General features: G+C 44.4%; 1 protein-coding gene across 2 annotated transcripts; it reads left to right on the top strand.

Moving 5' to 3' along the window:
• The first annotated feature begins 7499 nt into the window (after positions 1–7499).
• On the top strand, positions 7500–10910 carry LOC133918541 (amino acid transporter AVT6A-like). Of its 2 annotated transcripts, none has more exons than XM_062362455.1 (6): positions 7500–7785; positions 8294–8845; positions 9285–9437; positions 9529–9732; positions 9816–10281; positions 10396–10910. In XM_062362455.1, the coding sequence occupies exons 2-6, from the start codon at positions 8422–8424 to the stop codon at positions 10526–10528; spliced, it is 1380 nt and encodes a 459-aa protein (XP_062218439.1). In that variant the 5' UTR covers positions 7500–7785; positions 8294–8421; the 3' UTR covers positions 10529–10910. The 2 variants fall into 2 exon arrangements, with proteins under 2 accessions (XP_062218439.1, XP_062218438.1); XM_062362454.1 differs by having other exon boundaries at positions 7515–7785; positions 8409–8845.
• Positions 10911–14206: the final 3296 nt, after the last annotated feature.

The raw sequence follows: 14206 nt of genomic DNA, 5'->3' as shown, positions 1-14206 counted from the left end.
CTTTGTCTGTAATGGTATACAAAGTTCAGTTATAACTGTCATGCAGGAAAGTACTTCAACAATGAATAGTCACAATTCACACATCACTATGACAATGGAACGAAGAGCTCTGCTCCCTGCCCCGCTTGCAAGTAGTATTTGAACTCCGAATATTTGAGGGAGCTCCTGACAGAGGAGACAGGAAATTATGTCGAACCAACTGAAGTTGGTACAGAAAACCTTTTTTATTTTGCAGTATTAGCTTAGTTAACATCATGAGCATAGTAAACTAGTTTCTCCCCAATGGAGGCGAACAACTTTCGGTGGCAATAACCTAAAGAAAAAGAACTAGTGAGTTGAACACCACCTATTTACCATCAAATGATGCGAGGTTTTTAGACTTGGACCATAGAAACTTCCTGCTTATATCGAAAGCATATAGAGTTTTACAACCATCTTAAAAGAAAAAACAGAGAACAGAAAGAAACGAGACTAGGGATTCCAGTTTTACAGGGATAAAATCTAAAAGAAAGTGAGAACATGTCAAATGATGAGATTACACTGCTAATCAACCAATTTCTTGATTAATCTGAATATCTGATGGAGATTCATGGCCCAGGATCACTCGACCTTACGCCTCCAACTGCGAACTGATGAATGTAATGTAATCATAACGAAAATAGGAGTGTTTTGAGTGTCTGTTTAGCTCTCTTTTATATGCATATTAGAGGTGTTAGATATTGTTGTGTGCTAATGCTTTTATTGTTTGATTTTCTATAGTTTCTCGTCATCTTCGTTTTGAACGAGGGATGTGTTTTTTTGTAAAAAAAACTTTTTTTATGGCAGAGCCTCTGCCCTCTTTTTTTTTTTTAAAAAAAATCAGCACACGCACAGCTACCTCACTCACGGAGAAGTCGGCGGCAAAGAAGCCGCCGCCCCGGGAAGCCGGCGGCTGCCTGTGCTGTGGGCGGGCCTGGGCTTGCCGCATGTGGTCACTGGTCAGAGAAGCTGTGGGCCTTGAGACGCGATGCGAGGAAAGCACCTGGGCTTGGTGATCCTGGTCCGGGCCTTTTTCTTCTTCTTTTTCAACTTTTTTTTTTCAAGCGCCATTGAGTAACAGATGCACTTGCACACAATAAGAAAACCTAAAAAAATCTTGCTTAATCTGAAAAAGGTTAGAATTTACACTCGAAATTCAAAGATGCATTTAGTTCATTGGATGCTTATCGAACAGCACGAAGAGTTCAGAGATAATGTAGTGCTCTTTTTTTTCACTCGAGCTAAAAACATGACTGGTTGCATTGCCGCCGGCTTGTCCAGTTGGCAGTATACTTCAATCAAGCAACCAAACACTACCTAACTGTAAGGGCCATTTGGAAATTGGAATGCGAGAGTTTTCCCCTGATTCTTGCAGAAATTGAAATGTTTTCGTGTAAAATCATGTGTTCCAAACAGACCTTTGTGCTACTGCAGTTCCTTTTTTTCAGGGTAAACGGACCTTTATACTGCACTTAAGAGCTGTAAGCTGTCGAATCAAAATATAATGCCAGACCTGAGCGATACCGAAAAAGGAACACTTCAGCGATAATTGTACGCCATCCGATCATCAAATGGATGGCAAGATTGGCTGCACTCAGGCCCCATCGTGCAGCCTGACTAGGGACTGCAGGTGATCTCATGGATCCTCTCTGTTCTGCGACTCCCATCGGAACTTTGGAGGTTTGCAATACAGGATTCCAAAACGAAGTTTCAGAGAATTCGAACTGTTTACCTCGTCCATGCCATATTAAGAAGGTGAAATGGCTCGTCGGGCTTTGTGTCGAACCGAAACCGAGTGGATCAAGCTGCAGGGTGCTCATCATTTCATGGTACAGATCAGCGACGAAATGTTGAGTGCTGATGCAGTCGCTTCTGCTCAGTGTGGTTGACAGGAACTGCGGACGTGTTCCATCTATTTCAGCTGGTCAGTTCCGCATCCCGTTATCATCCGCTGCTGCCTCATCAAGATACACCTTGCTCAAGTCTTGCTCTGCCGAGCATTCAGTTGTTTCTGCCGCCTCATCAAGATGCACTGCGCCTCCGGTCTGTGAACAGAAGATCCGTCAGATCATAGCATCGTAGCGAAAATTAAAGCATCAAAGGAGCCTTGCCAAATGTGGACGATAAAGCTGACTTTAAATGATAAAACCAAGGACTAACCATTTCATTTTAAGACACAAGGTGGAAGCAGGATAAGCCTCCTACATCTAGACTACTTCTAGAAGCCTCCTATGGCTGCGATTTTGTTCTAGGACATGTATAAGGGATAAAAGCACCCTAATGTGAAGGAAAAGATTTAGAAATCTACCGCAATGCTGCAAGGGAGCAGCACATACTCGATTTTGGTAAGATTTAACCAGAGAGAACTCAACAGCTTAACAAATATTCGGTAACACAGTGCATCATACTGAATGGCTACAGGTATCCAAAAGGAGCTAGATATGGATAAAAGCTAATTGGATATGTACAAAACTAGCAAATGCGTCAATGCCGAATTCTAATGCAAAACAACCGAGATGGGAGCAGCTAAAATGGTGTTCATGATTTCACAAGTACAATAAAATAGCACTGTGACACTTCAAGCCTAAGGTGGCAACCATGCATAGTGATGCTCAGTTGTCTCTGCTTCTTGGGTGATATCCCAATGAAATCAAAGGATAAATTGAAGGGAGAAAGAAACTATTGGTCGCAGTCTTTAATAAGGTACATGATCCAATTGTCTAAATTTAGTTCATTGCCAAAACAGATAAGAATACAATGGGAACTGAAAAGTTCATCATATGCCAAAAAAGAGGGCACTGGGGAACTAAAAAAACTGACGAAGCTGAAGAGGTAAATCAAAAGTGACTATTTGGTGATGTGATAATGTTCATCCTAGATGCTAGGTAATTTATATTAAGACCTAAGTATGCTCCAATGCAGATGGAGATTGAAAAGACAGTAATGATCATTTCTCTAGAAGATGTAGCGACCATGATTTGTCAACTACATCGGCATACGTAATTACATATTGGCACCAGTTTCTTCATCAGGGTAAACACGTTTTATAACCTCTTTTGATCACAAGACACACTGTACAAAAGTTTCCCTGCAAGTATCCACTAACCAGCACAGATCCTCCTAGCAACCTTTTGCTTGGTTTGACAACAATTGTGGTTTACTGCTCATGCATTTCTATGTAAGCGTTCTGAATCCCTGATTTCCTAAAAGTTTTATGCTTTATCCAGTTCGTATATGAAACTTTTGGTGGCCTTACATGCACTGCACTGGTACTTAATACAACTATGAAAAGTGCATCGTTTCAGTAGATTTAGACTTTGAGTATAGAAGACATTAGTATCCATATTGTTTCTTCCTGAATTACAAGCATTCGTTTGGAGCAAGCAAGTCAGTAGAGCATACTAAGAATTGCATGACTTTAGGGAGTAGAAATTATCTGAATTACGAACTAAGCACTAAACAACTACACTAACTTATACAGTGCCATCGAATTCAAAGGCAAAATGGATAAATTTCAAACCAGCCAAAATTCTAGGGAAGATTTGTGAGGTTATACCACTAGTCCACTACCACGAGTTGAAACCAAGATTTTCACCACAACAAAGCTCAATATCATACCTGCGCTGATGCGCCGTGTTGTGCCACAGACGCAACACCAGTCCTGCTCCGTCGCATGGGCAGCTCGAACCGACCGGATGCAGTCCCCCGTGGAAGCAGTGCTTGCAGGGGAGCCTTAAGATACTTTCAGAAGCGATAAAAATGGGTCAGAAATTTTCGCTCACCTAAAGGGTTTGGATAGTATTTTAGAACGAAAAATTGGATATCTAGTAATATCAGATTCGGATGGGAGCCGAGTATTCATCGGATATTCGAAAATAAAATCGGATATACTAAAAACTATAACTATCTATACCTATCTTTTGAAGCTTGTAGCTTTTTCATATGAAGTCGGATAGAGAAATCTTTATATAAAAATTATAACTCTTGATGAGATCTATAAGTTTGTATGCCATACTTTTTCATTTGAATTTGTTAATATGTCCAAACAATTAATAGAAACTTCAGCCAACATATTATACACTCAGTAACTTCTCTGATTTCATTCCAACATAACTCCTTCTATGAAAGTATATTACTAATTTGCTTGTTAGACCTCTAATATAATTGAGTTTTGGACATATGAAATGATCGAACAATCATAATATATATGATATATATTGTTGTTGCTTTTACTTAGTATCCGAAGAAATATTTATGACTGATGTTATCTGCATTTAACTCATCACATATTCGATTTGTATTAATCTGTATTTGTGACCAAAACTATCTGCATCTACATCTACATCCAATATCATATGTGTCCGGCTTCGACTCGGATAAAAAATATCAGATAGGATATATAATCAAACATATCTGTCTATATCTGATCTGATTACACACCTCCTCTCCCAGCCATGATGCCATCCTTGCACACGGCACAGCCGCAAGAGGCCTCCTCTTTGCCGAGCGCAACCTTTGGTAAGCCCTCCACCGCTGTGTGACCTCCTCATGCACCTAGCGAGCACCTCGAGGAGGTTAAAGTTAGCGTAGTCTAAGTCAATGTCCTCAATGCTCACCACCATCTGGAAGGTCTCCATGACCGCAGCATGTTATAGGCGTGCGGGCTAATATCTCTATTATATAAAACACAAGTTGATTCTTGTATCATCTCTTCTCCCTTATTCTCCTCCCATCTAATAAAACCTCTTAAATTCAAATAATTTACTCACTTTTGTTATCCGTCCTCATCCGTCAGGCTTCCCACCTCGTTATTAGCTACGGATATAGGACCCGTTTACTAATGAAAATAAATAAAAAATTAGAAGAAAAATTAGTGGATAATCTCCTCATCTTTTTTCGGATCCTATCTGAAATCAAACTATGACATCGCTCCTGACATATTCGTGCAACGACGCTCATATGGCCCATACATATCTCCATATCTTAAATTTAAAATTGATGTTATCATATCTAATATTTATATTTTTATTATGACGTATGAGCTCTTAGATAGTAATGTAATAACGAAGGAGTCTTCATTTTTTTTAAAAAAAACTGATTTTGTATCTGAATATCCTCGTTTTTAACACGAATATCCACCGGGATCCACAGAATCCATCGCTCCTATTTCCTCGCTTGTCAGTTTAACCCCTCCACAGAATCTACTCAAGCACTACCTGCACCGACAGTTCACAGGTGGTAGCCGGATCCATCTCACCAGTCACCCCACACGTCGCCATCGTCATCTTGGCCACCGGCCGGTTGCCCACCGCCACCGCACGCCTCGCCATTTTCTGTCCTCTTTATGTGGATTAGTAGCTGCATACGAACATAGGTAAAATCAATTAAGGATATAGTAATTTAAAAAAATAAAAGAATAGCATAATAAAAGAGATTTGTATATATGAAATTTACAACATAATCATGTAATTTTAGAAGGAAGAAGAATGACGACACTATCACAAATGTCATCTACGCCCCCTTTTTAATGCCAGTTCGTAAACTTCAACCGCACATAAAAAATAGAGCCAGCAAGAATCGACAATGATAATTTGAATATCAATACCGGTTGGTAACAAGAACTGGCAGTGATACATCACTGATAGTATGTATTACTAACCAGTAGTGATAGTAGCTCATTAAAAGATGTGCAAACAATAACCGATAGCAATATTAGTTATCACTATCGGTTGGGTTTACGATCCGTATATTTTCACACGTGTGATTTTAAATATGAGCGATCCTCGCTCACTCTTTCACTCTGCTCACTCGCTGTCAATCTCCCTCTTGCCCATTGTCAGTCACCTCCCGCATGGGATCCACATAGATCCGCTGTCGCCTCACCGCCGCCTACGAGGACGCCTCCGACACCCGCATCCTCGTCTGGGGAGGAGGAGGCCCGCCGGACGAGGCATCGCCCACCTTGTCCAGTTCCAGTATTTCGCCGAGATCCCCCTCATTGAGCGGTGAGATGTAGGACGAGTTTATCGATGAGCCACCAAGGGCCAATAAGGCCCGAACGAGCTTGTCGTCAGAGGAGGAGGAGGAGGAAGACGGCAATGATGACGATGCTGATGCCGACGTCGACGCCGCCATTGACAGCAACGGCGACGACGAGGACAAGGATGACGATAACGACGAGGACGACGACGAGGCTGCGGACTTCTGTTCATGGGTCGAGTTTCAACTCAAGCACAACTACTAGCTAGTTAGCTAGATTAGTCGACGCTCGCTTTAGGGTTTTGTGCTGTTATCTGTATGATGGTAGTTTTTGTTGTGATTAGCATAAACTATATTAATATGATCATTAGTAATACTAATCTCCTTTAAAGTAATGTATGAATGTTTAATTTTTTTTATCTTGCATTAAGTATTACTTCCGGTTCGTAGATATAACCTTTAGTGATAAGCATACAAATCGATCAAAATGAGATAAAGAACTGGCAATAATAATTATGGATTATCCTTGCCTCTTATTTACTACCGGTTCAAAAACCGGCAGTGATAACTTTTTTTTAGTAGTACGAGTACCTGGACAGGAGGGTGGAAAGGACCGTATCATTCAGAGTTGGCCGTCCGTAGCAACGTTGTGAGAATGATTAAGATGGTAATCGATTTTGTGAGGGGATGAAAATAATTCTTGTATAGTATATTTGTGTAAAGATAACGTGATAGAGGTTAGAGGTGACCTCCATGATAGATGACGGTGAAGGTGATGTGGGGGCGGCGGCACACCCTTTCCAGAAAATCGGCACTATAAAAGTGCGGGAGACGATGTATCCTCTGGAGAAATCCGACGGCGAATATATAGAAGATAAATATTTGACGTCTAGATATGAAAGACAAATAATAGAAGATTGATGCACTATTTGTTTTTTTAATTTTGATTATGTATTCTAGTCTTAAAAGAAAAAAAATCATCACAATATAAACAATAATTCTCACAATCAACCAACCAAATTACACTACATAATCTCATAATCTACAATCTGATGAGAATAAGCATCTATAGATTTAAAAAATGAACTAGATTTTCACAATATGAAGCAAAAATAAGCATGCCTTGAATGTATTTTTGAAATATATGCAAGTCAATTATTAGATGTCTAGTTATAAAAGATAAATAATAGAAAATTAAACATATTTTAGGAAGAAGAAACGATGTCTAACTTTATATAATAATTATTTAATTAATTCGGATAAATGATGATGGATCAGATCTATCGTGATTCATGCATTTTATAAAAGTGAGACCTATAATAGACATTTCCGTCGCAAGGAAGACAGCGCGGCACGCAACCGGCCAGGACTAATGTCATCTGGCAAGTAAAAGGAAATAAAAGAACCGCAAAGAACAGAAAAGAAAAGCGGAGTAAAGACCGGCCGTGTCACCGCGCCGGCGGCATCGATCCTGCCCTGCGGAAGGAAAGGAGGAAGGCGAGGCAGGTACGCAAGCTGAGTTGGAAAGTTTGGCCTTTTCATTGGAGAGGGACGGGGCTGCAGCGAACCGGGACGGCAAGAACGGTCGTGGCCAGTTTCTGATAGGCGGAGAGAGATATTATCATATCACCTGCCGGGGCCCGGCGTTCGCCTATAAGACCCGAGGTGGGGATTAGGGAAGCTCCCTCTCGCTGCACGCACAAGTTCTTCTCTTTGGTTCTGTCTTCTCCGCTGGATTTGTTCAGGTTCTTGGTGTTGAGCTGAGCAAGAAATTGGGGTCTTGGAAAGGTATGTATACCTCTTTCCTTCCTCTCGTGTGTTCATCTTTTTGAGCGCTTGATGTGAATCCGTGGTGGGGTGGGAAATCGTTGCCTAGCCTTTGGGTTATCTGAGCGGTGATTCCAGCATTTTTTTCCCCAAGAGGAGTTTGGTGAACTTGTTTGGATTTCAGGGGAATACCAATATCTTTTTAGATGTGTGTCGAATATTTGTCGGTGGTTGTACACTTGTGCTGAAACCTCGTTTAGGTGGTGCAGCACGAATTCTGCTGGAGAAATTGGATTCTGGCGTTCCTTATGTGAATTATCATGTGCATGGAGCTCAAAGTTCGTTGCTTTATGTAAAATATTTACTTGTTATTGAATCAGGCTTTGTATCTGCTGCTCATAAGTGGGTCATGGGCTTATTTCTAATCTGTAATTTAGAATATTGTACTGATGGCAAAACCATTTGTACTGATGGCAAAACCATGGATATCTCTTGAATAGTTGCTACTACTAATTTCTCCAATCCACAGAAATCAAATCATTCGGTTGAACTAATTCAGAACTATTCAAGGAATGATTGAAGCGACTATATGGGATTTCGAATACAGGAATTCAGTTGTACTAATTGAAGTTTGTCACATACAGGTGAGTGAAACAAATGGGGATAGGGAATGGATCAGAGAGTGATGCGCAGTATGCATCACACAAGGCACCGCAAGATGAGACTGCACCACTTCTCCCAGTCAAGGCGGAAGAAGAGGATGCAATCCATGAGTTCAATGGTGCTTCCTTCTCTGGTGCAGTGTTCAATCTGTCAACGACCATTGTAGGGGCTGGAATCATGGCTCTGCCAGCGAGTATCAAGATGCTAGGCCTTATCCCTGGTATTCTGATGATCATCCTTGTGGCGTTGCTCACTGAGGCATCCATTGACATGCTGGTCAGGTGCAGCCACCAGGGAAAGATTACATCCTACGGGTGGCTGATGGGCGACACTTTTGGACAATGGGGAAGGATTGCTCTGCAAGCATCTGTGGTGATAAACAACATTGGTGTGTTGATTGTATACATGATTATCATCGGTATGCATCTAAACATGACCATTTTTGTTGTGCCTACTTCTGTATGCTCTTGTATATTGCACCAACAGTATATGTTTTGGTCTCATACTTTCTAGTTACTAATGTGAATAGTCTAGAGTTTCTTAGCTAGTCAGATCTCAGCTGCAGATGTTGGATAAATATTTTTTTCATAAGAACATCCATATCTGATGATGGAGCTTACAATGCATAAATATTTTTATTAGGTTGAGTTCCTGATTTCAAATAAAATATAAAGTGTTTACCCTGATTTTTCAAGCGATTACCGGTTTCCAAAATAAGCGACATCTAGTGCGCTTGCGCTCATTAAATTTAAGTGCAGGAAATGGCCTCTCTTCCTTTAGGAATTGCTTACATCCTTGAATGAACCGTAGTTTCACCTAAAACTATTATTGATACTGTTCATCCATCTTTTTTTTAGGTGATGTCCTATCAGGAACATCAACAACTGGTGTTCATCACAGTGGCATATTTGAGGGGTGGTTCGGACCTCATGTATGGAATTCTCGTCCTGTTGTTCTCCTTGCCACAACTCTTCTTGTGTTTGCTCCATTGGTGAGCTTTAAGCGTTTGGGTAAGTATGCCCTGCATTGGAGAAATAAATGCAATATGCAATTGTTGCTTTATGTACACTCGTTTACAAATTGGTACATCTTTGGTCACAGATTCATTGAGATACACATCTGCGCTATCAGTTGCTCTTGCTGTGGTGTTTGTTGTCATCACTGCTGGAGTTGCTATTGTCAGGCTCATTGAAGGAACTGTGGAGATCCCCAAACTCTTTCCTGAGATAGATGGAATTAATTCTGTCTGGAAATTATTCACAGCTGTGCCTGTTCTTGTGACTGCCTATATTTGCCACTACAATGGTGTGCATCCTACTGCCCACTTGGTTTCCTCTTTCTGCCGTTCATTTCTGTGATACTAAACATGTACTTTCATGCTTGTACAGTTCACAGCATCGACAATGAGCTGGAGGACAGGACTCAAATTAAACCAATTGTGCAAACTTCACTGGGACTCTGCTCAAGTGTTTACATCGCAACAAGCTTCTTTGCATATCTCCTCTTTGGTGAGGCTACCCTGGCCGATGTGCTCGCCAATTTCGACTCTGACCTTCGCATTCCGTTCAGCTCTGTCTTCAATGACATTGTAAGAGCGAGCTATGTGGTCCATGTTATGCTCGTCTTTCCAATAGTCTTCTTTGCCCTTAGACTCAACCTGGATGGACTGCTCTTTCCCACCTCAAGGCACATTTCTCGTGACAACCGAAGGTTCACCATTATCACTATCTCACTAATTGCTGTAATTTATCTTGCTGCCATCTTCATACCGAGCATCTGGGATGCGTTCCAATTTACTGGGGCCACAGCTGCTGTGCTTATTGGTTTCATCTTTCCTGCCATGATTATACTCAGGTAACTTGCTGTACTCATCGTGTGATATATAAATATATATTTATGTATGCCTGATGTGTCTATTTGACTTTTGCCATTTTGCACCTAATAATCATTTTGTTTTTATATCTATAGGGATCCTTATGGTGTTTCAACCAATCGCGACAAGGTTTTGGCTGTAACCATGATTGTGCTTGCTGTGGTCTCAAATTCTGTGGCCCTATACAGCGATGCACTTAACATCTTCTACAGGAAAGAGGAAGCCTAGAGTCCATACCTCAAGGGAAAGTTCTATGTACAGTTGAGAGTGGTTATTGAGCTTAAATCACTATTACTGCAGGGACGCGAGCTTAAATCACTATTACTGCAGCGACGCCATATGATTTCATGGTGGTCAATAATTTTTGTTCTGGTCACTTGAAAGGATTCGGTTCGCCGCATTTGTCTATTTTGCTGAACATAATCTGGCTCAACGCCTAGATGAGCCACTTGCGATATGATCAGCCATGCTTGTATCAATGCCAGAAATAAGCATTTTTATTCCTTTTGTTGTTAATTCGGTCATCTTGAAATGGATGACCTGAAAAGGATGTGTATAAACAATAATGCAATTGTTGCATCTTCATATTTTGTTTGTGTGTGGAGATAAACCTTGTGGGTGGAGTTGAAGGTCGGGTAAGGTTCGGTTTTGTTTGGCGCGTGAGGCGTGATTTTGAGCCATTTGAGACGATGTGATGATGTATGCATATTTGCGACATTAGTACATTACGGGCCATAGTGAAGAGCAAGGACACCTGCCAAAGAAATCAGGATAAGATGGAGGGAGATGAACGGGGTACACTCTTGGAACGGTGGCTTCCCCTCCGTTGGCGTTCAGCCCGAGCTCGGCGTCCATCCACCCTGCTTCGCCATTCTCGGCTCCCATTGACGCCATCGCCTTCCTTAAACCCGTGCCCTCCTCCCCCTTGTCCTCGCTCGCTCCCCCTTCTACCCTGGCGCTTCCTCCACAAGCAGATCTAAGGTATAGCGCTGGCTCCACGACACCCCAAACTCGGCCTCCTCGGTTGACCGTTCGCCTCTGCCATCGCTTCACCCTGTTGCTCCGACTCCTAACACAGATAAGCTTGCGACCGAGCGCAAGGGGAAGGTCGTCCTTCTATGCAAGCCGCCTTTGCCAACCTCCATGCCATGCACCTCCCTCTGGTTTCATGGCCACCACTCGGAAGGCTCAGCCTCCTCTAGCGGTTCCCCACGATCACAGCCACGCAGCCGCAATGTCTCCCGTGGCGGACCCCCCCCCCTCGACGTCTAACCACCGCGTCCTTGCCTGCTCCATGTAGGGATGAGGGCTGGACATTGGTCACTAGACGCTGTCGTGCTCGAGCGAAGAGGAGTAGCCTTCACCCTGTTGCTCCGACCCCTAACACAGATAAGCTTGCGGCCGAGCGCAAGAGGAAGGTCGTCCTTTTATGCAAGCCGCCTTGCCAACCTCCATGCCATGCACCTCCCTCTGGTTTCATGGCCACCACTTAGAAGGCTCAGCCTCCTCTAGCAGTTCTCCACGGTCGCAGCCACGCAGCCGCAATGTCTCCCGTGGCGGACCCCCCCCCCCTCGATGTCTAACCACCGCGTCCTTGCCTGCTCCATGTAGGGATGAGGGCTGGACATTGGTCACTAGACGCCGTCGTGCTCGAGCGAAGAGGAGTAGCCTTCGTAGGCAACCTTCTCCTCCTCAGTGTAGCCTGCCTAGGTCCATGACGACAGATGCCTCCACTGCTTGTCATGGACACAGTAGCAGGCAGATTGCCACCTGTCGCCCAGGTGCTTACGTTGCAGAGGTTTTCGACATCAGGAGCAGGACTGTAAACATCCTCAACCTCGTTACTCTAGGTAAGACGGGTCTGGCCATCGGCGGCAGTTCATGTGCATCTCCTTTACTGGCTCCACTCCCATGGGATCAATGTCAGAGGATGTTACTCCGGGTGGCTCCCCAGACTTTGGAATCTAATCCCCTCGAGAGGATTCCATACTCACGGGGTCGGATGCCTTAGGTCCTACTCCGCCTGCTTCACCCGTGGCACCAATGGTTCTCTCCTCGACTTAGGTCTTCCTGGCTATTGGCTCCGGGGCCTTTGGCGCTCAGACCTCCACGCAGGAGGTTGTTGTCTATGTCGCTTTAGTGGCGCCCGAATGCTGCATCGTACCTCGGTCAGACGCCTTCTCCATCGAGGAGAGTTGCCTCCAGTGGGCACTCCTTGCATATGCTGACCGCGCTAGGCAAGGCTTCCGACCTCAAGACCTCACCAATGTCATCTCCAATTCCTTTGGCGTCTCGGAGGTGGAGTTCAGCGTCAAGTCTTTCTACCCGACAACTTTTTAATCGTCTGCCAGTCTCAAAACGTGCAGGACTCCACACTCGCCGCCAACGGGAGACCATTGCCCATGGACGTCGTGTGGTTGACAAGGTTGGCTTATGCATCTACCAGCGTTCTACGCTACAGGGTTGTCCTTGCCTTGCGAGGCATCCCTCCCCACACATGGCGGTCTCCATTGCACAACAAATCCTTAGCCATCATTGCTGGGTAGAGTGGATTGAGAACAAGGTCGCCTTGGCCAAGCGTGCTAACCTCGCTGTTCTCTGCGTCGTCGCCTGGTGTGACCTACTTCATGACATTCCCAGTGATGTCACCATGGAGGTGTCGGAGTTACCCGTTGTTGTTCACTATGACGACACCCTCCTACAACAGCTCTTTGGCAACCTTCAGTCATAAATCATGGAATTAGGCTGCCTCATATACAACATCTTGATCCGGATCGTCTCCTTGGTGGATTTCCATGTCCCGTCCTCCGCCGACAGTGACGACACCATGCCGTCCAAAGATGGGGATGGGGAGTTCGACAGGCATCTGGCGAGTGGCATGGGGCGTTCGGGCCTTCCTCTAGGGAGACGGATGTCCTTCCTGCCGCTGCCTACTACGTTAGCTGGTGCCAATGCCTCTGATTCGCAGCCGCTCTCGCGGTGTGCGCTGGGCGACCGAAGTTCTGCTTCCGTCATCGGCATCTGTTCGTGTCATTTTCGGTTCCTTCAATGGTGCACCTTCCAAGGAGACATCTCTTCTCGTGTCTCTGCTCACGGGTGTAGGCAGCTCGCTGTCACCTTTTCGTACGTTGCAGGCATGGGCGCTAGACCTCGCATTTGTCCCCATCCTTGCCTATGAGACTGAGTCATCTGGAGTCTATGATCCTATGACAGACGAGTCCCTTCCTCACATCACAAGTGCCGTATGTGCCACTGACAAGCCTATGGAGCATTGACAAGTTACGTTGGTGTATTACAGGCGTCGTTTCTGTGCGAACTTTACTGCAAGTCAAATAAGGCAGGCGGCCTGTGGTGCACCCATTTCATCCACGGTTCCTGGCGTTTTCGTGGGCCTCGACCAGGTTTCTAGGAGCCTACCATCTTTGCGTCGCTTGCTTCTCACCCCGCCATCCATGGGTCATGGCCAACGGAGCGCTATGGGCTCTGCTACGCGGAGATCACCATCGTGGATAGGTCGTTGTCTTTGGCGCTGGCTAGGTTGTCAGATGTGCTACAGTAAACCCTCTGTGTGGCATCTAGTTGCCAACTCTCAACTCTGGCAACACTACCACCAGCAACACTACCAGTGATAACATTGCGCCTGAGGCGAGCTGCATGGCCTGTCCTGTAGTGGCATCCTTCAGTCAGGGACTTACGAGAGAGATCCCAGCCCCACTGGCAATGCCACCTCGCAGGTTACCTTCGGCGCCTTGTCTTGACCAAGGTCTACAAAATTAACTGCATTGCTGCTCGTTCCAGTCTTTCGATCGTTCAGCCTTCCAAACGCAGGGAGGTGCTGCTCATGCACCAGCTAGGCATCATCACAGAAGGGGAGTTGGTTTCCCCGCAACTCCACCAGGTGTATCT

This window comes from Phragmites australis, chromosome 5 (assembly GCF_958298935.1).
Source record: "Phragmites australis chromosome 5, lpPhrAust1.1, whole genome shotgun sequence".
In the NCBI taxonomy this organism is placed as follows: domain Eukaryota; kingdom Viridiplantae; phylum Streptophyta; class Magnoliopsida; order Poales; family Poaceae; genus Phragmites; species Phragmites australis.
The sequence above is the reverse complement of the archived record's forward strand: the minus strand, read 5'-3'. Positions and strand labels throughout refer to the sequence as shown.